This window comes from Anoplopoma fimbria, chromosome 12, assembly GCF_027596085.1.
Source record: "Anoplopoma fimbria isolate UVic2021 breed Golden Eagle Sablefish chromosome 12, Afim_UVic_2022, whole genome shotgun sequence".
Classification (NCBI taxonomy): Eukaryota; Metazoa; Chordata; class Actinopteri; order Perciformes; family Anoplopomatidae; genus Anoplopoma; species Anoplopoma fimbria.
This window is the reverse complement of record NC_072460.1, coordinates 11,627,728-11,652,349: the sequence shown is the minus strand read 5'-3', so window position 1 is coordinate 11,652,349 and position 24,622 is coordinate 11,627,728. Positions and strand designations below refer to the sequence as shown.

The window sequence follows — 24,622 nt, the reverse complement described above, 5'->3', positions numbered from 1 at the left end:
TTGACATATTAAAATGTATGGTTTTGTCAAACTCACAGTCCAAAAAACCCCAAATTAATTACATTTAAAACAATATAAAATAGAGAAAAGCTTTTTTGTTATCAATATAGTTATATATATATAATATAATAGTATTTCAGCTTTATTGACATGCAGTTATGATATTTCATAACATTCCAAAAACTGAAATATATAACAATAATTATTTTTACTATTAAAAGGATATAATATGGTAATTTGTGCAACGTGTTTACAATACAGGTCGACATTTCTATAAAGAAGCAGCACTAAAAAATGTACAGGCTTGTGTTTACTCACTCTTTTAGCGGTGTCTTTGTATGTACATGCGTCAGCAAGCATGTATTTAGGGTGTACTGTACTTGTGTGACTTTGAGAAGAGCGCTTGAAGGTTTAGTGAAAGGAAAGGGTGTCAGTTAAAAGAGGTGCACCACTGCGGGGCAGAGGGATGTGGATGGGACAGGATGTATGGTGCAGTACGAGCATCCCCTCTGCTCAGATCGCTGCTCATTTGTCAAGCGGCCTGCAGACTTGAGTGGTGCATTGCTGCTAAAACACAAAGAGGCAATCAGCAGTGGAACAGCACACCTCCGGGGGAGGGGTCCCAGGTGGACGGGAGCCTCCTTGGGTGATCTGCAGATTAAGGGGTCTTTTCTTCAGCACACGCCGGAGGGTCAAACAGAAGGTTTTTTTTGTCTTTACAGAAATATTTCATATTGAGGGACACTTTTACAGTGAATAAAAAGGAGCAGCGCATCTGGTATTAATACATCCATCCGAAAGCCACAGAAAATGTTATTTTTTTGTTTGTTCTACTTGCAGTTCGTTGTCTAAACTCTCTAAAGCGCAGCGTTCCCTGAGTACTGCAGGGAAATGTATTGTTACATTTTACACTTCTAAAATAAAACCTCACTTTTTTCAGATTTGATTTACGTTTGGCTCCCTTAGACTCTGTCCTTGCATATTAGCAGCACTGAGATCCCCTTCATACTGAGACAAGCGGAGAAGTCAAGGTCACAGTGTTAATGGTGGCCTGGTTCTGCTGTAGGATGTGGCAGTAGACGGGCAGACCCACAGAGCTCATCCTGTGGAGCAGAGCCAGAGACAGAGCCCGGAGGTGACCGGCCCGTCTGTACTCTGGTAGGGTGAAGGCCATCCTCAGCTCACACAGCTCGTCAGACAGCATCCACGACACGGGTCGGCCCTTCTCATCCGTCACACAGTGGTTTGGCAGATGGCGGATACAGTCTCTCACGTGGGTTGAGGCTCTCCTGGCTGCCACCGTAAGGCAAGCGTGTGTCGACGAGCTCCACGTGGGACTCATCCAGAATGGAAATTGGCAGCGGCAACACCCTCCTGGTCGGCAGAGAAGAATGTGAACAGAAAATATGAAGATGAATCAAGAAAATGCATATCATAGTTTATATAGCTGCAAAATATAATGGAGCTGCCTTATACTGAGGTCCTGAATATATTTCAGAAACTCACTCTTGCCAGTTAGTATTCTCCGGGCTGTGGTAGATGAAGGTGTTATAACCCCCATATTGTATAATATCAAACCCACTGAGAGGCGAGTTCTCTGATGAGATGACAATGTGAGCTTGGTATACCTTTCAGAGACACAAAAGCAAAGTGATGATTTGTTATAATTTACCTCCATCATCAACTCAGTTCATATACAGAACACCAATCTGATGCCAGAGCTCCCCTTCCCCAATTTTATTTTTATATATATATATATATATATATATATATATATATATATATATCTCACACTGCATATTACTCATTGGAATACTGTTTATATAACATAACGTGAGTCGGTTGAACGCAGTGACTGAAAGAACTGAACTCAAAGCAGAGACTCAAAATTGTAGCCAGAGACAAGACAATGACAAAGACTGTTGTATTTAGTATAGATTAATTATGATACCTGATCCACTTAATAAGTATCAGTATCTGCGCAAATATTATTCCAGCATATCAGATCGGTGCATCCCTAATCATGGCAAATAAAATTACATATTACAGAACCGTCTGATTGAGAAAAAAAACACATATCGTGCAGTTTTGCTTGAAAATATATGATTGTATTTGCGCTGATATTAAAACTGCCCGCTGTGTTGCATCATATTGACTTAATAAGTTTATACCTTAATGGACAAACTGCAGTTTCAATGCATTTACTATTTGCAAGCACAAAGACATATAGGTTTGATAATGAAAGGCTTAATATTTTAACATTCTAAATTTAAGTTTAAAGAATAAACCTAGTGATATTTTATGTTTCTTTTTGTCAACAGCTTCCATGAAAGATAATCTGAATAAAAAGTATTGTGAATATATCCAAAGACTAATATACAGTGGGTACGGAAAGTATTCAGACCCCTTTAAATTTTTCACCCTTTGTTTCATTGCAGCCATTTGCTAAAATCGAAAAAGTTCATTTTTTTTCGCATTAATGTACACTCAGCAACCCATCTTGACAGAAAAAAACAGAAATGTAGAAATGCAAATTTATTAAAAAAGAAAAACTGAAATATCACATGGTCATAAGTATTCAGACCCTTTGCTCAGTATTGAGTAGAAGCACCCTTTTGAGCTAGTACAGCCATGAGTCTTCTTGGGAATGATGCAACAAGTTTCTCACACCTGGATTTGGGGATCCTCTGCCATTCTTCCTTGCAGATCCTCTCCAGTTCTGTCAGGTTGGATGGTGAACGTTGGTGGACAGCCATTTTCAGGTCTCTCCAGAGATGCTCAATTGGGTTTAGGTCAGGGCTCTGGCTGGGCCAGTCAAGAATGGTCACAGACTTGTTCCGAAGCCACTCCTTTGTTATTTTAGCTGTGTGCTTCGGGTCATTGTCTTGTTGGAAGGTGAACCTTCAGCCCAGTCTGAGGTCCTGAGCACTCTGGAGGAGGTTTTCTTCCAGGATATCTCTGTACTTGGCCGCATTCATCTTTCCTTCAATTGCAACCAGTCGTCCTGTCCCTGCAGCTGAAAAACACCCCCATAGCATGATGCTGCCACCACCATGTTTCACTGTTGGGATTGTATTGGGCAGGTGATGAGCAGTGCCTGGTTTTCGCCACACATACCGCTTAGAATTAACGCCAAAAAGTTCAATCTTGGTCTCATCAGACCAGAGAATCTTATTTCTCATAGTTTGGGAGTCCTCCATGTGTTTTTTGGCAAACTCTATGCAGGCCACAGTGATCTTTGGGTTCTTCTTTACCTCTCTCACCAAGGCTCTTCTCCCACGATTGCTCAGTTTGGCTGGACGGCCAGGTCTAGGAAGAGTTCTGGTCATCCCATACTTCTTCCATTTAAGGATTATGGAGGCCACTGTGCTCTTAGGAACCTTGAGTGCTGCAGAAATTCTTTTGTAACCTTGGCCAGATCTGTGCCTTGCCACAATTCTGTCTCTGAGCTCCTTGGGCAGTTCCTTCGACCTCATGATTCTCATTTGTTCTGACATGCACTGTGAGCTGTAAGGTCTTATATAGACAGGTGTGTGCCTTTCCTAATCAAGTCCAATCAGTTTAATTAAACACAGCTGGACTCCAATGAAGGAGTAGAACCATCTCAAGGAGGATCAGAAGAAATGGACAGCATGTGAGTTAAATATGAGTGTCACAGCAAAGGGTCTGAATACTTATGACCATGTGATATTTCAGTTTTTCTTTTTTAATAAATTTGCAAAAATTTCTACATTTCTGTTTTTTTCTGTCAAGATGGGTTGCTGAGTGTACATTAATGCGAAAAAAAATGAACTTTTTCGATTTTAGCAAATGGCTTCAATGAAACAAAGAGTGAAAAATTTAAAAGGGTCTGAATACTTTCCGTACCCACTGTATCTTAGTAGACATGTTCCTTCTGTACAATGAACAGAGCTACTGTAGTTCATTTAGAGTTGATCCCACATACATCGCCCTACAAATGCTCATTAGCACACCGAATGTGTATTAATCCATGGGTGAAAATAGTTCTCAACAAAAGCACTCCTGTTTAAGTTACGTTTGCTAAGACTACACTACCAAGTTGTTTTAGGAAATGACTGAGCCTTTTTAAACTAAAGTATATATTTGTGAACTCTCTGTAAAAATCTGTCTCTTTAAATCTGTCTAAAATACTAAGAAACATGCTCACAACCATGAGCTCCGTTGGTTTCCGTTCTTCATTCTGCCACACTACCTCTGAATATGAGTCCGTTCCTCCAGTTTACGACTCTCTCATTAAGCAGCAGACTTCTCACAGATCCCAGGTTCTTGCTGAAGACGGTGCAGATTTCAGGTATCGTCCCGGAACTGCTGCTCAAATGCTTCACAGGCAGATACAGACATCAACAAGCCACTCTGGAGGAGCCTACGAGTTCTCTTTGTCCCTCTGTGCCATCCCTGTGTTTGACGGTAACAAATGGCAGTAGTGAATGTAGGCCAGGAGTCAACACACATCTCCAGATGACACTGAGTGTTGTGGAGTATATGCAACATTCCTCCAAGAGCCTGAAACGCAGAACATAATGCAGCACGGAAGAAGACCAAAATAGCAAGCAGCTAGTAATCTACGCAGATGAAAATGGCACAAATAAAACTGGAAACTATATTCAGTAGAATGGTACATTTTCTGTTAAACACAATCATTGTTTCTGGCTCACAATCACACAAATATTTATATTTTGTAAGAAAAAAAAGGAGCATTACAGTGATGGACTGTGGCAGTTCCGTGTAAAGCATATTTTTCATCAAATGAAGGTCCTTGATCGCTTTTAAGATGATCATTTTGTTTTGTTTTTCACTGTAAACTTGCATACGCCTAGAATTTGTTCAGCTTAAAGATAAGAGTGCTATTCAGCCGTAATATTTATGGTGTAATTTAGCAGGTTTATAGCTTTAAGGCATCTACATACTAGTGCACCAGATAAGATGAACCCGAAGTCCAAAGTTTTTATTCTCTATTCAGAGATATATTGACTTAACCCGCACTACAATATGTAAATTTAACTGCGGCCAACTTAAATATATGAAATGCTGAAGAGAGACCCACACAAAAACACAACTTACAGAAGAATTTTACAGTTTATCTTGAAATATCACTTAGGAATGCTTGAAATTGATGTTCAATGTCTGTGAAGGCCTAATCAAGGCTGCCGTCTCCCTGAGTAAAAGCTGATCCGTGCGTTATGCTTTGCCTCAACACCTCTGTACAGAGCAAACTGGCTGCTGCTGACACCGACAGCTGACGGAGCGGCTGCTCATTCGCCACAACAGAGCAGCCAGCTGTCAGAAGTTCAGACACTCACCATAGTGTCAATCCATCACAGACCTTTTTACAACTAGTTAATTCATACTGAGGGAGAAATTGATGACTCCTCGCACTTCATATGATTCACATATTGATCATGGTGAGTAATGTCAGGAGTGATTTCCGTGCCAGTTAAATAAATTATATCTGGGATAATTCATTTTGAATCAATTCACAATTCTGAATTCAGTTTTTGTGCTTACAGTCAGTTCTGTACATTCACGTTGGACCTGTTCTGCTGGTGACAGTGTACCTTTTTCACTCCACTAAGAAGCATCGGTGCAGCCAAACACACCACGCATCCTCTCCTACAAAATCAGATTCCATCATTCAGTCGATCTCTGTGCCAGACTGACTGAAGTGAGCAGAGGGAGAACGATTTTTGTGTCGTTAATTCATTGCTAGCTAGCCTCGATTACCTCCTCTGACTCTATCTGCCATTGTCAATCTCAGTTTCCCCCCCTGAGAATATCCTTTATAACCACATAATCATTCATGCACACCAAAATCCTTTTTTTATTTTACATCTCGTCAGATTTTCAGAAGTGAATTCTGCTATGCGGTACAGCCAAAAGAAGAAAAACCTCCTCAGCACAGCTTTTAAATCTACCGTTTCAAAAGACCCAGGAGTCAGTCGCCAGTCAAGGCAATTCTCCTCCTTGACTGAGGACTGTCGAGAATTAGACTGAATTGATGTGTAAACCAAGCAAGCTGCTGAGCTTGTGAATCAATGTGTCTATTATCTTTTCCGGACAGATCAATGGGCTAAGGAATGGGCTGTGAATGGCAAAAAAAAGATGCAAACTCACCAGCCAATGGTCTGACTTGACTCCATTATCTGCATGTGTAAAGAGTGCCCATACTAGATTTATTTTTTTAATCCTTCAGATGAGCATTATGTCAGGTTTGTTATAGCTCATGTCTGATAAGACAATGATTATGGCCTGCTATGATCCCAGGAACAAAAAAAACAAACCAATCACCTATTTAGGTTAACATTTCCGATCGACCCACAAAAAAATGCTTATCGTCGGGCAGTTTTCCCAGCACTTAATGTGAATCATAAACATGAGTGAGAGTCGTGTATATACACATTCAATGAACTGCAAAGATGACTCAACTTCAAACTTCTACATTCATATGATCTATGAGCCCTAACACACATTTACACACTCTGCCCTTGGCTTTGCTAACCAGAGAGAATATTAAGAAGAGCGTGGAGCTAAAGGCGATGAGGGGACAGTATAGCCAGGTAAAGCATGGGGAGGTAATCTAATAGGACATGTAAAAGGGCCCCTCCTCATGGCTTATTCATCACAGGGGATGCCATTACTGAGAATGGTGCTGGCTATGTGAGGGATATGCTGGCGGGAGCATTTTCCCCGGTGTCAGAGCACAGAGGAGAGAACAGATGCGGCGAGGCTCTGCAGACCGACGCAGCAGCAGCAGCAGCAGCAGCAGCACTGCATGCAGATCGCACATGCAGAGGACGATGCTTCGCTCTCAGCTGATGGATCATTTGCATGATGCATCCCTATGATTTATACTGACGCTGAGTGATATGGACAGCCTCATGCAGCTGATCCACGGTAGTCCGAGCTATTCCATTATATGAGTTTTGCCGATTCAGCAATCTGTTCCAGCGGTGGCGTATCTTATACGGGCAGATATACAGGCTAATGAGGGAGAAAAGCCTTCATATATAAAACACTAACTCTAATGTGCCTAAAACAAGAAAGCACACGTCTTGACTTGATGGATTCAGGGTTGATATGAGTTACATCGAGATCCTTATTTTGCGCCAGAGGATGAAAGATCACAGGGTTCAACTGGGGGCCCAGGCAGAACAAAGTCATGAAAGAAAAAGCCCTGCTCCTGCAGTGAGAAGCAGAGAGCGCTGCACTGCTGCAGAGGCTGATGCCTAAAACACGTTTATAATGAAGTCACCATTATCCATACAAAGCCCATGCAGCACATCGCAAACGCCACCACTGAAAGCTGGGAAGGGTACTACCATGTGCATTTTTTTGCGAAGTAAAGACATTGCAGAAAGAGAAGCTCAACCTTATTGGCTGACTAAATGATGGATGATCTCACTCCCACAGAGTTGTGCAACGCGCAAAAGACAAATTTGGTTGGTCAAGATATTTCTATATTTCAGCGCACTGCAGAATAGCACCAGTAGAGCAATGCACCTTGGGTAATGAAAGGCAGGTAATAGGGATTGCAGATTAAGGACATTTCACTTTATTTAGGGAATTTTGCACCTTTGAGAATCGTGCAACTTTGAGCGAGTGTTGAGATAGCAGCTTTTAGATAGCGACATTCACCAACTGATTGCATGATTATTACTAATTTGTCGAAATGTGTGGCAGTTTGTGTGCAATAATCCCGGGGCGCGCCTCGTGTTTTCTACTTTGTTGACGTACTTGATTGATATATGATTCTTAATGATTGCTTATGGGTAAAAGAAAGTAACCACATATTTTTTGTGCGTCACAATGTGACAAACAATCATTTTTTTTCAAAAATAGTGACCAAGTCTGTTATCTTCTTAAATTAGCTTGAAGCAATGTCACCTTTGCGACCTAAATTGTCAAATACATCTTTTTGCAAGTCATACCTGAAGAAATCCTTCTAGAAAATTAGATATCAGACATACTGTGACAAGTTTCAAAGCACACATCACAGAGGAGATGGCCTCTCTGTGTAGCAAACTGTTCCTCATTGAGGTTTGAGCACACTCATATCTCAAAGCAGCTTTTGCTGTAGTGTGAAAATGAATAAAAGGGGATGGAGCGTTATGTGTGCGTGGAGGGGGACTCTCTTGTGAGGAGTCCTTTACACTGAAAATTCTCTGGGGGTTGCGGGGGGAGGGGGGTTGTTGCAGAGGTGGACAGAGAGAAGAGGAGGGCAGACTGAGGATGTGCACACACACACACACACACACACACACACTGACCCTGGAGGTTGCATTCCCCTTTAAAAGTCCCATCCCACTCAGATACGCAGAGCTCATGCAGGATCTGCTGCGGCAGTGGGGGAACACTGCTGAGCTGTGCAGTTTATGCTGCCAGCAAGCGTGCAAAGAAGAGGAGGGGGAGCGAGCGCGTACAGGAGGAGGAGGAGAGAGAGAGTGCAAACAATGTCATTCTGTTCAGGAGGCAATGCTGCAGTCAACTTTGCAGCGCCATGAAAGGCACATCACCAGCAACCAAGAGGCTCAGAGTGAGTGCAGAGAAGTTTTCCTCCTCTCCGCCCGGCGTGTGTGATGCCATCCGAGACTCATCAGTGGGTAAATATTTTCTCTCTTTCCTTATTTACCTTTAATATTGTCTTCTTCTGTGTCTACCTCTTTCATAGAATGGTACACTTCTTAAATCAGCCTTATTGGATGTGTATATACGTACGTTGGTTTGTGTGCATGCCTGCGGTGTTGAAGCTCCCGGCTGCTTCTGTCTCAACATTATCAGCCTCCTCTGCACCAGTAATAACCAGGCAGCAGCCAGCCAGCCAGCCAGCCAGCCAGCCAGCCAGCCAGCCAGTCAGTTAGCAGTCAGGTTCCACTGCTCCCTCATCCATGTTTAACACATGGTACAGGCTGGAAATAGCAGTCGGCGTGTCAGATAGCGGCCGGGTTAAGAAGACTCTGCATTTGACACAAGGACAAATAGACTAACCAGGACGCAGAGAGTTTCCTCCACTAGAAGGGACTTTCATCTTTGCTGACTTAGCTTTTAGAAAAGTACACATAGTCCCGGCTCCATACTTTTTTTCTGGTGCTTGTGGGTTTATTTATCTGCATGTGTTTGTTGTAAATATGGTGCTGGGCACCGGAAAGAATGATCTATTGTATCAGTGGTCCTGAACAGTGGGTGTCAGTACGCTGAAAATGGGGGAATGAGGCTAGAGTGGCCTGCATGGGACAGGGGAGCTGTGGTGCAGTCATGAAGTTGTGCTGTAGCTACTTTTCTGCCATCCTGAAAGTGGATACCAGGGCAGAGTTTTAGAGAGTTTGTTTGTAGTGAAGTGTTTTTTTATTTGTCTCTCAGAGCAGAAATACTCTGGGTAATATCTCTGCAGCAGCAGCTCAGATACTCTTTCTCTAAAAGTCAGTGTTACCGCTTTTGTCTTTTATGCCATATTGCACTGTCTACGCTCAAGTGCGAGCCTTTTCAAACGCTAAAAAACGACGTATTAAAGAAAGTCAGTTTAAAATTTTGTCTTGGTCTGCTCTGAGTTCACCTCAGGTAACTGTGCTAAGACCTTGAAAAAGCCAGACCTGCGTTGTCAGCTTTGTGAGGCAGAAGTCCAAAGCATCTCTGGGCCTTTGGATTTCTCCCCACTGCAGGCAGGCGAGTGCGAGGAAACAGAGTGATAGCTAACTGTACATCGGGTACGCGGCACATCCGGAGCCTGACATCATTTTGGAACATCTGCAGTTCTCCTGCTCACACTTGCACTGAGGGGGGGTGCTGCACTACCAGCAAAGGAAATTGCCGCACTCACCTGATGTTCCTTGCACCTCACTTCTGCCCTCCCCCCACCTCCCGCCCGCTCTCCTCCTCTTCCCTCCCCCTTTCCTCGTCTCCAATTTCTCCACTGTAGTCTCTCTCAGAGGTACAGTTGCCCAGCACAGCGCCTCACCGGCATGCTTTGCACCTCTGTGATTCTGCCTCCTCCTCCTTCTCCTCCTCCTCCCTCCTCCACTCACACCCTCTCCCCTACTGAAAAAGTATGCAGCACATGCTCTCACCATCCTCCTTGAGCAATTTGCCTGAGTGACTAGAGAAGGGGGAGAGAGATAGAGAGAGAGAAAGCCAGAGCCAGTGAGCCAGCAGAAGAGCAGCAATCCTGCAGTGTCCTGCAGCAGCTGAGTTCCTGCAGCCGGGCCTCTAACATCACACACGCACACACACACACACACACACACACACACACACACACACACACACACACACACACACACACACACACACACACACACACACACACACACACACACACACACACACACACACAACAGACAGACAGAAACACAGGGATGCACATCATTCTCTCTCAGACACAGACAGTTCTTCAGCCACGTGAGACAGTGGTGGTAAATGAGGGAGAGCAGGCCGTCTCACTCTGGACCGGACGAGGCTAAGTCAAGAGACAGAGGATAAAACACACACACACACACACACACACACACACACACACACACACACACACGCACGCACGCACGCTGCTCATGAAGCTCCATGGGGAGGCATGAGAGAGATTAGTTAGTTGCCTCCCCCCACCCCCACCCCCGATGGTGCATTGTCCCGTTCCAGCACTCCAGTTCCGATGATGTAATCAATGCAGCAAGCTTTGAACTTGCTGGGCTAGGGGCTCCTTCCCCCCCCACGACTCCTTTTGACTAACACAGATGCAAGTGAAACCTCACCTGCAGTCTGTGTCCCAGGTAGGAGGTTGAATAAATTAATAAATTACACTTTTATGTGACGAAAATAATTTCCTGCGAGTGGGGCAGTTCAACGATTGTCCATATTTCACTCTTGTTCAAACAGATAGCTCATGCTTCCATAAATTAAGAACCAACTCAGTTGGTGAAACTACTGGTAGCACTTTGTCAAAACGCTGCTGAGCAGTGCAGTGCCGCTTCAACCCTTCCAATAAATGAAAGCAAGTATCTGCAGGCAAATACGCCTCTTCTGCTCTTTTACAAAGTTGTACAGCTTCTTTAGTTGCTGTCAGCAGGGAAAAGACAAACATTCAAGCAGCAGCAAAGTGGTTTGAGTTCTTTCTGGATGTAACATCATAGTGACTTTGCTGTTAAGGTCATCAGTCCTCTGACGGGCTGCAGCACCAGTGATGTACAGTACAGGGCTTCAGAGATGCTCAGGCAGCCAGACTGGGACCATATTGTAGCAGGTGAGTTTTGCTGAGCTGGTTCCTGCCGCTGCACCCAGAATCTGCCTAGTGATCAACTTCCTCTACAGCAGTGATGAACTGGCATCAACCCTCCTTGCTTGCATCAGAGCAGCTCTGCATAATTAGCACTCATGGACGGTGATGATTCTGCACATTTGATACGGTTGAATGTGTCAGTAGTTAAATAGGATGAAATGTACATTTGTATATATCTCTCTCTGATGGATCAGATAAAAGGGTTCTTCCTCGGGTACACTAATGAGTTGCTTTTTTAAATTAATATTTGACATTAAACATCACAGATCTAGGAAAACATTAATATTTCATGGGTTTTTCGTATCTTTGCTAATGCATTCCTTAAGATGTTGTCATGTAATTCATAGTGATGAGCTTCATCTGTAATTGATATGGCCTTAACTACTTTGGTTATAAGATGATTTGATGAATCAGCAGCATTCATCCGCATTCTGTGCCGGTGCCCGGTTACGGCTTCTGTAAACTATTAATTCTGCTGTGATATAAAGAAAGCAGAACCTCTTGCTGATAAGAGAATGAATGAAAAACATTACTGCTTTGTATTCATTTGACTTGCATCCTTCCAGCTTACCACTAAAGACTGAGGACTTTGCATCAGCCAGGAAAGAAAGGCAACATTATGAAGTGCTTCCGCCTTCTGGGCAGAGAAAAGAGAAAGAAGTCTTTGCCTGCAGGCAAACTATACTTCTTTATGATCTATGACATCGCAAAGTTGATCTGACAAGTCAGTCCAATACAGCAACGTTCTTCTCTTCTTGTCTTTTTCAGTCAGTTGCCCTCATCCCTGACATCATCTCACCACCTCTGATTTTGCGAAGAAACCTACTTAACCATGTCACCCCCAAAATTGATCTTAATGTACCTTCAAACAATAACTCCTCCATGTGTTAAAGAGCTCAAAGTAAAAGCTGTGCATGCTAACTGATTGAAGCAGGCTGAGTCATGCTGGGGTTTTTTTCTGGGCTTCCCCCCTCTCTGATCCTCTGCCCCTCCCCCTCCTGTCTAGGAGCAGGCTCATACACCCGTCCAGCTGTTGGTGGCGTGTTGGAACATGCCTTGACTTGTTGTACTGCCTGAGTGAAGCAGAGAGACACAGCAACAGGGAGAGAGGGAAAGAGAGGACTGGCTTGTGGTCAACAGTTTGCCAGTGTGAAGTGACCCACACAATAAGAGAACCCTACTGCACCCGTGGACTGACTCCTGCTGAGGTCAACGCCAGAGTGCGCTCCCTGGACACGAGCCTGGATGGAGGAGCTCTGCTGCTGCCTCTGTGATTGGTGAGTGTTAAAACTTAGTAAGGATAAAAAGCCTCTGACATATATTACTACTGAGTATTCTGTGAACGTCTAGGTTAATTGTTATTGCAAAGAGGATCACAGCGCTCCTTTAATTTAATGTAAAACTTTAGAAACACTAATTAGTGTGGGGAAATCAAAATATGCTAAAATAAGGCCTGTCATTTGATTGAAGTATAAATGAGAAAATGAAATCTTGAAGTGCACAGCTGTAAGTGTTGGGAAGCGTCCAAGCCGAGTCTTGATGCTAACATGATGCCATGGTAACTATACAAAAGGTTACCGAATGCAGAGCAGCCCAAACACACGGTTACCAATCACACAGTGGCACAGTTACCTCTGTACAGAGAACCACTACTGACCCTTTCCCATGTCCCCAAGGGACTCGGCCTTCATTGTCTGACCACGGTTTGATCCTCACAGAGAAGGACAGTTGTTTTTGTTGTTGTTGTTGTTATTTTCTCCTCTGTTCAGACTGAGAGACGGTTTCCATCGGTAGACCCAGAAGGCTGCCTCTCCTTCCTGAAAAGCAGAGACCAAAGAGATACAGACTTCATAATTCCTCATGTGTCACAACTGAATGATATCTGGTTAAATACTGGAGGGGAGACAGAGCTGATTTGAGTTTCTACTCACAAAATGACAATCAATGTTTGAGTCAGGAAGATTACATGTATTGTACAGTTCAAAGCGGAAAAAGACAACCTCAACTAACTATCGACACAGTCACACTGATTAGCTCTACGATAAAAACTTGTGTGCCTGTCAAAATTCAAATACATAAATCACTCAAGCGGCTCAAATGATAATCATTTGGTGTCCTACTATGTACTATGAGCTGTGTTTATTACTTGTGTGTCGTCAAGCCGGCACATAGTTACTGTTTTCTGGTAACCGGGTGAAGTGCGCACATCGGGCAAGACTCAAAACCATATAATAAATAACAGACTGCAATACTGATAAGTCAAACCAATTATCAACCCAAAAAGGTTACAAAACTTTACAACAAAGGTAGAGAAAACATGTCATTACAAGGTTTTTATTACTTCTAATAATTTTCTATCAATTTAAATCCCTTAAGCAATGGATTTGAATGGTTACCTTGAAATGAAAACATCTAAAAGCTAAAGCAAATATACGTACTTGTGCTACATAAATCTCAAAGGACGCTAAGCTCCAGCAGCAGGCCCGCCATCGGTATGCTTGTCATGTGTAGCATTGTTCAGAAACATGGCTCTAAAGTAAATACTGGTGTCATTGTTAGCCATAAGATGATTAGGTTGGTGGAATGGAACTGCAGCGGGGAAGCATGACTGTTTGAGCGTTGATAGCCGACACTGGAACGACCAAGAAATGCACAGTGGAGAGGAGCGAGGTGAAGTATAGTGTACGGGGTTGATGATGTATGGTAGCTGGGTCAATGTGTTTTCCAGTATATGAGGCCTGACAGCAGAGGGACTGAGCTCGTTCAGGACGATGGGGTGTATAATATCTGTGTATAGTTGAGTCTGTTCTGGTGTTGTGATGGGAAATCTACCGTGTTACTGATGGGAATCTGTAGGTTGAACCTGTCATGAACTGTAGAGCTAAATGGTTACTTAAACAAATGCCAGTCTAAGACAAACACTGCATTTTGTGGAGTTTTACACTATGACACTACTACTCTAATAAACTGACAAATATCAACATTTAAGAATGTTAAATATCTCAAATCAGTACACTTACATAAATGCTACTTTTAAAAACTAACCTCTCATATAAGCAATTTATTATCAAATAAAATAAGCCAGACTAAATTTAATTTAGCAGTAGCGTTTTAAGGTCATCTGAACTCAAAAATATAGCCTCATGAAAAAAACATTAAATTAGCTATATGTTATAAGTTTAGTTCATTTTATTGTTTAAATCCAAACTGGGGAGACTTGTGATAAGCCCTTTAGGCTTCTGGTCTCTCTTGCGTATTGAATTGTTATATATTTATATCTATTTGTTAAATGTTCCGTTTTATGTGCTATTAAATATAAAGAAAAATGAAAGAAAGCAGACGCCACCTTGGATTTAAGGAAAGGAGATTAATTGAGAAAATATTTTTGCAGATTAGTCACTAATAAGTTAATTATTTGTTGCAGCCATATCTTGTTCCTTGTTTGGATATCTCTCGAAGCCTCTCAGTCCTAATTTCAGTATCCCACTGCTGCTGCCTATTTTAGGACGCATGCTAACTGTATATTAATATCTTTGATTAAGCCTACACCTTATGTCATATTAGTGTAACCAAAAATAATATCCTAAATTAAGAGTTGTTACATGTCTTTTAACCTGGCAAACCTGAAAATCTATATTAATTAAGTCAATATTCATCCGCACCTCACACTAATATTTGTTAACAAATTTCCTACTACCATTATTTTTTTAGTTTGGCCAGTAGTACAAATATAGTAAGATGACATCCTGTGAGTAAATCCGAACCCAGCCTGAAGCCTGAAACATATTTGTGAATAGGTTTGTGAGTCGAGGCTGGTTGCTGCTCCTGCTGCGGCTGTTTGCTTTGTGATGCAGTGAAGCAGCCAGTCATTCATTTAGCAAGAAGGGTGTTGTTTTCACCGGCATTACTCAATCCTGTATTAGGGATTATATCAAGCCCTGAGCAGGAAGGAATTCCTGTCATCATGTGTTCAGGGAGGGCAGCTTCTGGCTCGCCACAAAGAGACAAACTTGGTGAACTGAAAGCCGATGTTTGTCAGGGGACATCACTTGCCCGTGTGTGTAAGAGAGGGAGAGACAAATAAAATATTTAGTGTTAGAATCAGCCTCAGGGCATCAAAAATCTTATTTTTGAAGTATCTAAATTCTCTTTTTGACTTTGGGTCAAGATGTTCTAACCACCCATAAAGCGAGGAATTTCCAGTTATACAACCAAATATGCGTCATAAAATGCACCTAAAGCAGACATGGAGCGCTACAAATAGCATTGCTGCTAGATTCGATCGGTAAAGTTCAAGCTCAAGATAGAGGACGTTCATCCAATTGTATGTATTCCCAACATCCCACCCGACACCTCTCTATCCTTCATAGATCCCTCTGTTCCTTCATGTGCTAGTGACTGCAGATTGTTCATAGTATCCATGTTGTCCTGTCAGCAAAGCAGAGTCCACAGGGAGAGGACAGTATGGAGTGGTCAGCCGGCCCAAAATAGCACTGCAGTGCGCAAACACAACTGATAGCAAGGGGATTATAGCCCCTCAGGTAAACATTATATGGTACTCATGTTGAACAGATAGCCAAACATACACGAACAGATGAGAGCTAAATAAAACAGAGCTTTTTGTTGCAAAGTCATGAGTCATGGCAAGTCTATTCTTAGTTTGTGGGTTTTTGCGTTTGCCCAAGTTGTGTGCACTTAAAGTGATGCTGCGTAAAAGGCTAGAGGAGTATCAAGAATCTGTTCGGGAACTAGCTTTGGGTTCACTTTGGGCAGCGGAGCGTAAACTTATCAATGCATCGCAGTTATATAAAACAGAGTTAGGCAGGCGAGTGCCTCTTTAAATTTTAATGCATGATTCCCAAAAAGAAACCGATATTTATTCTAGTTTTACTTTACAATTTATTATGGTCAAATTAGGTTTATTCCATAGACAAATTGTTAATCAATTATTTTCTCCTAATTCTTTTATAGAGCTTCATGCTGTTGGCATAGGACCACGCCACCCCCTGGGGCTTTTAGTGTGGGGCCATTGCCTTCCAACAACCGCTACCACCAGGAAGCTGGGCATGAAAAGTGTGAGCGTCTGTAATGCCAGACTCACGGGTGAAGGTGTACGGCAAATACCAGTCAGTGTCCTGCTGGGGAGAGGCAGGCGGAGAGACAGACGGTTGGATGCGGCTGCTGTGGGTGTTTCTCTGGCAGTGTCTTAGCTGGTTGTTGTGAGGAGTGAGAACGAAGCAATCAGCAAGTATACTGCCGCAGAAATTCTTCGCAATAAGAGGCCCCGGGATCAGAGCCATCACGAGAGGGAGCAAAAAAACGTGAATCAGCACTGTAGCCAAAACGGAGTCTGCTGCTACTGTAAGTTTTTACTTGTGTGATGACACTTAACTGAGGAAAGCCTCTACGATATTTACAATTGGATCAAAGCATCAAACTTCTACTTATTGTACTTTAACAGTCCTCTGCTGCCATCTTGTGACAGAAATCAATGTGTCAGCATGCTTTTTGTTCATTTAACACTGCAGCAATCTGTAAAACCTACTTCTTTTTTTTTCCAATACGAAAATCTAAAAAATCCTTTATTCAGAAAATATGGCTTGGCTTACCTTGACTTGAAATTCATACTTTTTAGTTTCAAATGCATGATGTTTTAGTCACTTAATATAATTTTGCTTCATGAGTTGTAAGTACTTTTTGTGGTTATTGTGTGTGTATTCCAAATTAATTAGTTATATATATAATGTCTTTATGCCGTAAGATATAATTGCAAAAAAAGGAGTAAATAAAATTGACACAACATAAAGATTTATTAATTGGTCTTGTTTGTTTTCACAGTACACTTGCACTTCCTAATAATGTATAAATGTTGTTGAATAAACACTCTGACTGTCAGAGCAGCTCTTTGAGACCATTGAAAAATAATGTTGCCATGCGAACAGAGAAGTCTTAATGAGATGAGGCAGAACGGCCTATATGCCAGGTGCACTCTAATTTAGGTTTTCCCAGATACACAAAGTAAACGCAGACGCAGCTAAACGTATAGTGTGCTCCTTATTTAAGATCCAGAATACAGCCTTTGTCTACAGATTCACAGATTAATTGGATGATTAGTTGTTAAAACTTGCTGGAAAATAGTGTGTTGTAAAACGGTTTGTTGGTCATGTGTAATTCTCATGATAATGCTGATGTGATAGCTGCAGACTGCAGGAAAAGACACTGCGCCACTGCATTGCTGCAAACACAAAAAGAGCTTGCAGTTTTTTCGCGGGTTGCAGCAATGCAGAAGCAGTAAAATCCTGCTCTCACACAAGGTCGTTGCTTTATTGCTTTAAATCTGTCTGCACTGCAACTCTTTGGTATCACAATTTCAAGTCGGCCAAAGATTTAACAGCTGCTCGACACAAAGCACGGAAGACATTACTCAATTATCAAAAATGCCTCAAATATGTACTGTATTATTGAGGGCCTGTCCCAATGACCTGCTTGATGACAAGGCAATTTACTTTGAGGAAAAAGGTGACCACCAGCGGCACATTGTAATTCAATTTGTATAATAATTTAATTTTAAAAGTATTTTACTGCCCAGAATGGTAAGACAGTCCCTGTTCACTTAGGGTGACCGTTTTCTAGGAAAGCTTACATGTTGGATGAGTAATGCAATGTTTTACTGTGGACTTTCCAAAAATTTCAGTTAGGATTCAGTCAGTTAAGATTGCAATAGAGCACAAGGCTGGGAAATATAGAGAATTCATATGTTCTGCGGAACACCTAAATATTAACATACAGGTATTAGTGCTGAAATGATCAATTAATTGTTTAACAGAAATACAACTGGTAACATTTTGATATAAATAAATCTATAAATCATTTCAATCATTTGCAAAGCAAAAAAAAAATCACTCAGTGCTTCCAGGTCCTCAAACTGGAGGATATGCCATTTATTTTTGTTTTTTGTAATTGTAAATTAAATACTTTCAGATTTTGTGGTATTGGTCAGACAAAACAAGTTATATATATATATATATATATATATAAAGTTATATAATATATATATATATATAGTTTAAAAGACATAATATTGGGTTCTTATGTATTGTGACAGGCTTTTTTTAGTATTATCAAGATGATTATTTGGACATACAATTAATCCAGTTGACCCCAAAATGTAAGATTTATTGAAAAGGAAAATAATCATTAGTTGCAGTCCAAATTAAAATTTGTGGGATGCCTATTGATGCTTTTATACATTTACACACAAGAACAGACATGGCATTAGCAAAAACAAAAACGCTTTCCAGCTTCCAATTCTGTTGATATCATTTTTTTGAAACAAATAATATATATCCTTAAATGTTTTGATGAATTCAGCCCTAGCGCAAATGTGCTTTTAAGTGATTTATTGTCTTATCTTACCTGATGAAGTTTTTTTTATGAACTCTTTTCTGTTTTTACAATTGTAAGTTATTTCTTTTATATGATTGTTTTACTACCTTGCACTTTGTAAAGCACTTTTACTGTTATGCTAAGCTTTAATGGGAAATGTGACATGAAGTAAATAAAGCTTGATGAGCACTCAGTCCTTTCCCATGTGAAAACAGTGCTACGTGTTAAGCACGCTTGTTCTTTTGTATGCCTGGAATAAGAACAATTACAAACTGTCATCTGTTTTTTGAGACAATTTGTCATAGCTTTAGGGTTGCACAAGTGAAGAGCATTAGAGCCAAAAATAGACTTTTACCAGCTGACTGACTTCTGCTTTGGGTTGCTGTTGGCTCAGCGGGGAGGGAGGGGTTAAACTCTGGAGGAAAAGTTTCTTTGGCTGCCTCTAAAGCAATGGACGAAGTTTTTCTGAAGTCATTTAGCTCGATTCTTCTGGCTTTAAGGCCACACAATGCGGAGAGACTGTGGTAATAATAATAATAACTACAACATGATAGAGTAGTGTGTGTATGTGTGTGTGTTTACGAACATTACTGCACGTTGATCTCATCACACCCAACGATGGCAGATGGGAATCACACAGTTGTGTACTTGTCTGAGCAGGTGATCGTCCTGTGTTCATGCGCGCTCTCGTTCCTGGGCTCCTCGCTGATCATCCTCACCTACATCTTCTGGTCGGACTTGAGGACGACTCCGAGGAGGCTGCTGGTCTTCCTCTCGGTGGCCGACTGGCTGTCCGCCGTCTCCTACGCCTTCGGGGTCTGGAGGGTTTTCCGCACCGACTCGCTGGACTGCGTTGCTCAAGGAGCCATATCCACGTTCGCCAACACCAGCTCTTTCTTCTGGACCATGGCCATCGCGGTCTACCTGTACGTGTTCATCGTGAGGTCCAGCCAGAGAGCGGCCGACAGCTTGGTGTTGTTTTTCCACCTTGTCAGGTGAGTAAGTTACGGTGGTTAGTTCCCTTCTTAACGGATGCTATGCTAGTTGTAAGCTACTAGTGTACTATGGGCCAGGGACACTTACCATAAGAGTGTATGGCTCTAGTACCCCGAAGCATCCTGGGACAGTAGCCCGGTGACCACCTAACGTAAAGTTAAGAAATTATTATAATATTGATGTTGGACAGCAAAACCAAAACAAGTTGGCAACCTGCTTCCTTAAAAGAAGAAGAAAACAGAGAACACAAGCTGGTTTCGGCTTAGTTTATGTGTTATACTGGTCTAGTTTGCTCATGTAAAAAAGAGAGACTGACTTTACGACAGTCAGCCTCACTAGCTACTCAAGGCTACCGTAGCGACCACATCTACGTTTCCATGGTAACAACCTCGAGTCGGGGGGGGCGCGCACGTATTCTGTTTCACCACAAAGGGGCCTCGTGGTTTTTCAGATATATTTAGAAATATGATTTTGTAAAAATGGCCTTGACCTGTTTTGTTTGTCACAAAACAAGGCAAGTGCATAAAGCTCATATTCAAAGAGCTTTATATGAGACATAAAATACATCAAGACAGGATCTAAAGCAACACAAGGCAATGTAAAAATAGATATAATAGTATTGGAAAAGAGTAAAATGAAATAGAAGTTGAAAAAGAGGCTAGATTGAGTAAGACAGAATACACATTTCAGTGCAATCACATTGAGAGATATGGATGGATCTCAAATCTAATTTAATAAAAGGTGATTTAAAAGATTAGCTGGTACCTCATTATTTTCTGCATAGAAACTATGATGCTTCCCCGTGATTTTTACAATCTAGAGTACTCTTTCTAGTTCCTAGAGAATACCAACCCTGCCTTTCAGCCTTTTAGATAACAAATTGGGAAAATCAACTCCTTTAAATAATCACAAAGATGTTTTTAATAGGCACCAACATGTAGACAATAACAACATATTCAGTTATATTCTTTTACATTTAAACTGAATAGATTTCCAAAATTATTAGATTCTATCATAAAATGATGCTTGATGTACCACACAACATTATGCATATTTCATTTATTCACATATATTTAACAGAGGGCAATGTAGAAAGTGGGGAGAGAGTGAGGGGTATGATATGCATATGACAGACATTATCATTTTTAATCATTATCAATTACTGACAAGCTGACCAATTAAATCCTGCATGTTTTTTAGTCTCCCCAACTAAAAACAGTTCACTGCTACACAAATCTGTAAAAATGTTTCTCAGGCATCTAATTGAAGGTTGTTAACAAGTTTAGCAAACCACTTCCTTTATTATAAACTAGACTTTACTTTGAATGCTCTCATATTTTTCATCCCTTGTGTCGGTTTTCCTTCTTTCATTTCCTGCTGTTCATGTTTATTGTGAAGATGTAAGAAGGGAGTCCATTTGCTGTGGTGTAGCACTGCATAATTGATCTATTTTTGGACAAAAGAACATTTTCACCCATGAGTACGCCTCAACGCGGTGTTTAGGGTTGTCATTCTAATTTTGCTTCTGTGAATTCTCAAACGTTCCATTGAATTGAATATCCTACAACAGAGCCATTCATCAAGGCTTGTATACATACCACACACACACACACACACACACACACACACACACACACACACAAACACATGGTATCCTTTTGAATTGGTGTTTTAAGATTAGAAGTAATGCTTTGGGTATAAACATTGCTTCTTAAAGTGAAAGCATTAAGTGTTTTTATGATGCACAAAGCTAAAGCAACACAACTGGCATGGCCCTGCAGAGTGCATCATGTAACTAACACAAGCCTTAAGCACAAGATAATCTATCACATGGCGTCACATGTCTTTGCAACATTTGTGGATATTGAGCCTTCCAAACATTTATGTACAAACTTTAAGTAGATGTTTAAAGATAGGAAGTTGACCTTTTGAAGAAGTTAAGTTTAATCCTCTGAACCCTCTGTTTCGTGGTCTAGCTGGGGTGTCCCTCTGGCCATCACTGTTGCGGCCGTGAGCCTGAACAAGATTGGCTACGATGCGTCGGAGGTGTCGGTGGGCTGGTGTTGGGTCAGGATCCACACTCCTGACCGGGTCCTGTGGATGCTGCTGACTGGAAAGATCTGGGAGTTCTTGGCTTACCTCACCCTGCCTGTCCTCTACATCCTGATCAAGAGGCACATCCACATAGCGGTGAGGATACCTGCTAGCCGAATGCAGCTGCAGATTACATACACTGCTCTTATGACAGCTGATTGCAAAGGCAGTGGAATTCAAAAGAAAAAAACCTGATCGATTGAAAATATTGAATTCTCTTTATATAAAATAAACCATATTCTATTTGTATTATTTGTTTAAATCATCACCTGGGTACCTAGAAACCCAGATGAAAGAGCAAGAAATGTATAAAAATGAAATGTAAATGCCATTTTTTGTGCAGTAAAAAAATAACAAAACATTTTCAAAGATTCTGTTTCTCCAATTACAGGAATTCAGCTATAAAAGAAACGTTACAAAAGTTGTTTGTTAGCTCTTGGCCTCCAAGTTGTCTGTTTTTGAAGATATAACAAAGAGCACATTTATAGAGAGGGAATGAGAGACACAACCTCTTGTTTTTACATTAAGTCTGCCTCAAGCAGCTATCACGTTGTAAAAAAAACCATCTGCTATCCTCTACACATCTCTTTCTATTTCAGTCTCTGCTTTGTGTATCAAAATATAATATATTTTTTTCTTTTTGCTGTTATGAAATCTGGTCTCTGACTCAGCATGCTGCGCTGTCTGAGTACCGCCCCATCCTGGCCAACAGGCCTCCTTCCAACTCCTTCTCCTCCATGGCTGATATGAAGCTAACACTCATCCCCATCATCTTCATCGCCTTGCGCATTTGGAGCACAGTGCGCTTCATACTGCTGCTCGCTGACTCTCCAGCCAGACAGAACCCAGTGCTGGTCACTCTACATGTGAGTTTAAAGTCTCTTTAAAACCAATGACGCCCAAAAGAGACGATGTATGCTAATTCTCTTTAATCTAAATTTCTAACCTACAATGTATTTTTATCTCGTTTCTGTTAATACTGCTCACCCTTTAGATTTTGTCTGTATAAGAGTTGTTTTGTGTATGACAGCACATATGTGTGGGTTGTTTATGTGCTGTTAAACTTGTGATGATTGCATGCTGTCAAGTCTGTGAATCATCACACATTCATCATAAAACTTCCTGTGTTGACTGATAGGTTTGGACATCTGAAAAGTAGCATTCATAACTTTTCAAATTATATTAAACTCAAAGTTTACAATAAACCGTTATTATGTCATACTTTCCTAGACCGTTATATTACATCCTATTGTTACTGTGTGTGTGTAAAATAATATATTTCATATAATAATACAATAGTTCATAAGAAATTGTGTTATATATATATATCACTACCCTTAAAGGCTTTTGTTTGGACCCAACAGGGAATTGGCAACACCTCGCAGGGAGCAGCCAACTGCATCATGTTCGTACTGCTTACTCGGCCGATCCGCACTCGCCTCTGCGCCGCGCTCTGCTGCTGCTCCAAGAGTCGAGAAGACGAGCAGCACTCGCATGGCGCCCCTCACAGGCTGCTGCCAGGACGGGACACCTCCACCCAGAGGGAGGAGGACAGCACCAGTCGAGTCGGGACTGATCGATGACATTCTGTGGATGCGAAGACGAACGAAGGTGGAGGGCTCGGTGGAGGTCTCTGCTTCACATTGAACCTCATTACAGCAAGTGGCTGCAAAGAAGGTTGGGGATTCTGCAGGCGCATGCACATTTGTGTCACAAGGAACGTCAAAAGTGTCTGCACTTTGGGTAATGAGGGTTGTATTTCTGGGTTGTGCACCTGCAATTGGTGAAGGATTTTTTTTTTTTTTTTTGTACAACATTTTCACTTTAAGTGATGAACACAATTGTCACTGATAGTGAACTGTCACAGAAAGCTTTAAGTGAGAACCCACCCTTAATCTTATCTTTCCACTATCAAAGCCTGTTGGCTTGAAAGATGTTGCGAAAGGTCAGAGTGACCTAAAATAACATTTAGTCATATCATAGTTAATCAAATCTTTTTTGTACTCAGTAGTGGATGAATGATGTAGAAGACAATGATGCTGGAAGTGTGTTCAATGAATGTTTATTTTCCAAAGTGAAAACCTGTCACCATGAACTCAAGCTGACCACTGCTGCTGGTCTGTTAGAGAAGAAACTGCAATCTTTTTGTATAGCTTACAGTTACACCTTTGTTTGTTTAAATTTTGAGTTTATTATCCCGTGAATATGTTTGCAATGTAACTTTAATTCTCCCCCAAAAAAACAGGTCAGGTCTAAAAAATAAAACTCCTACTCATGTCCAATATAACTTTGGGTATTTGTTTGAACGAAACTCGATTATGTCTGTTCGTGTCTTTAAAGAAAAGTAAATCATATATTAAGAACACAGTTTTCTGTCAGTGTTCAATTCACAAAAGCATATTAAATGTTACATTAAAGTATAAAAACATTCTCCTATGATCCTCATATCTGGTATTCAGTCCCTTGATATCAGATGTCATTCCTTGCCTAACTTCATAGTTACAACATTTGTCATCAGTTGCAAAACCCCATCAGTGTTTGACGTGTTGCCAAAATTAAGCTAACGTCATTACTGTCATTGTGGTCAGGATGTGTGATCTATCATCACATGCCATCCTTCCTCCTTGAAACCTGAGCCTTTCCTGTGAGCCTCACTTCTCCTTTGACCCCCGCTGTTGTTGGCTCCCGTTTCCCCCTGACCAAGCTACAGGCCGAACGCATACCAACGAGGAGTTTGAACCCACCGAACCCCACAGGGCTCATGGGAACGACGTGGCTCCCAGCCACAGCGCCACTTCCCATAGTTCCTTCAGCTTTTGAAATATTGTCTAAGATCCATTGAGTTTTAATGTGTCTGCCTCAGAG

General features: G+C 41.4%; 2 protein-coding genes across 2 annotated transcripts; one reads left to right on the top strand and one right to left on the bottom strand.

The window, feature by feature from the left end:
* Window positions 1-1,003: 1,003 nt before the first annotated feature.
* On the bottom strand, window positions 1,004-4,473 carry LOC129100416 (glycine-N-acyltransferase-like protein 3). Its single transcript, XM_054610035.1, has 3 exons — window positions 4,412-4,473; window positions 4,211-4,332; window positions 1,004-1,371 (listed from the first exon to the last, which is right to left on the bottom strand). The coding sequence occupies exons 1-3, from the start codon at window positions 4,471-4,473 to the stop codon at window positions 1,004-1,006; spliced, it is 552 nt and encodes a 183-aa protein (XP_054466010.1).
* A 14,590-nt stretch (window positions 4,474-19,063) lies between these two features.
* Window positions 19,064-24,160, top strand: gpr157 (G protein-coupled receptor 157). Its single transcript, XM_054609682.1, has 4 exons — window positions 19,064-19,662; window positions 21,640-21,853; window positions 22,429-22,623; window positions 23,122-24,160. The coding sequence occupies exons 1-4, from the start codon at window positions 19,286-19,288 to the stop codon at window positions 23,338-23,340; spliced, it is 1,005 nt and encodes a 334-aa protein (XP_054465657.1). The 5' UTR covers window positions 19,064-19,285; the 3' UTR covers window positions 23,341-24,160.
* The last annotated feature ends 462 nt before the right edge of the window (window positions 24,161-24,622 follow it).

Coding starts and splice junctions, on each gene's coding strand:
- gpr157 (XM_054609682.1), top strand. CDS start 19,286: ATGGCAGATGGGAATCACACAGTTGTGTACTTGTCTGAGCAGGTGATC. Junction 19,663..21,639: donor TTGTTTTTCCACCTTGTCAG/GTGAGTAAGTTA, acceptor TTCGTGGTCTAG/CTGGGGTGTCCCTCTGGCCA. Junction 21,854..22,428: donor AGAGGCACATCCACATAGCG/GTGAGGATACCT, acceptor TCTCTGACTCAG/CATGCTGCGCTGTCTGAGTA.
- LOC129100416 (XM_054610035.1), bottom strand. CDS start 4,473: ATGTGTGTTGACTCCTGGCCTACATTCACTACTGCCATTTGTTACCGT. Junction 4,333..4,411: donor TACCGTCAAACACAGGGATG/GCACAGAGGGAC, acceptor GAAGCATTTGAG/CAGCAGTTCCGGGACGATAC. Junction 1,372..4,210: donor CGGACTCATATTCAGAGGTA/GTGTGGCAGAAT, acceptor GCCGACCAGGAG/GGTGTTGCCGCTGCCAATTT.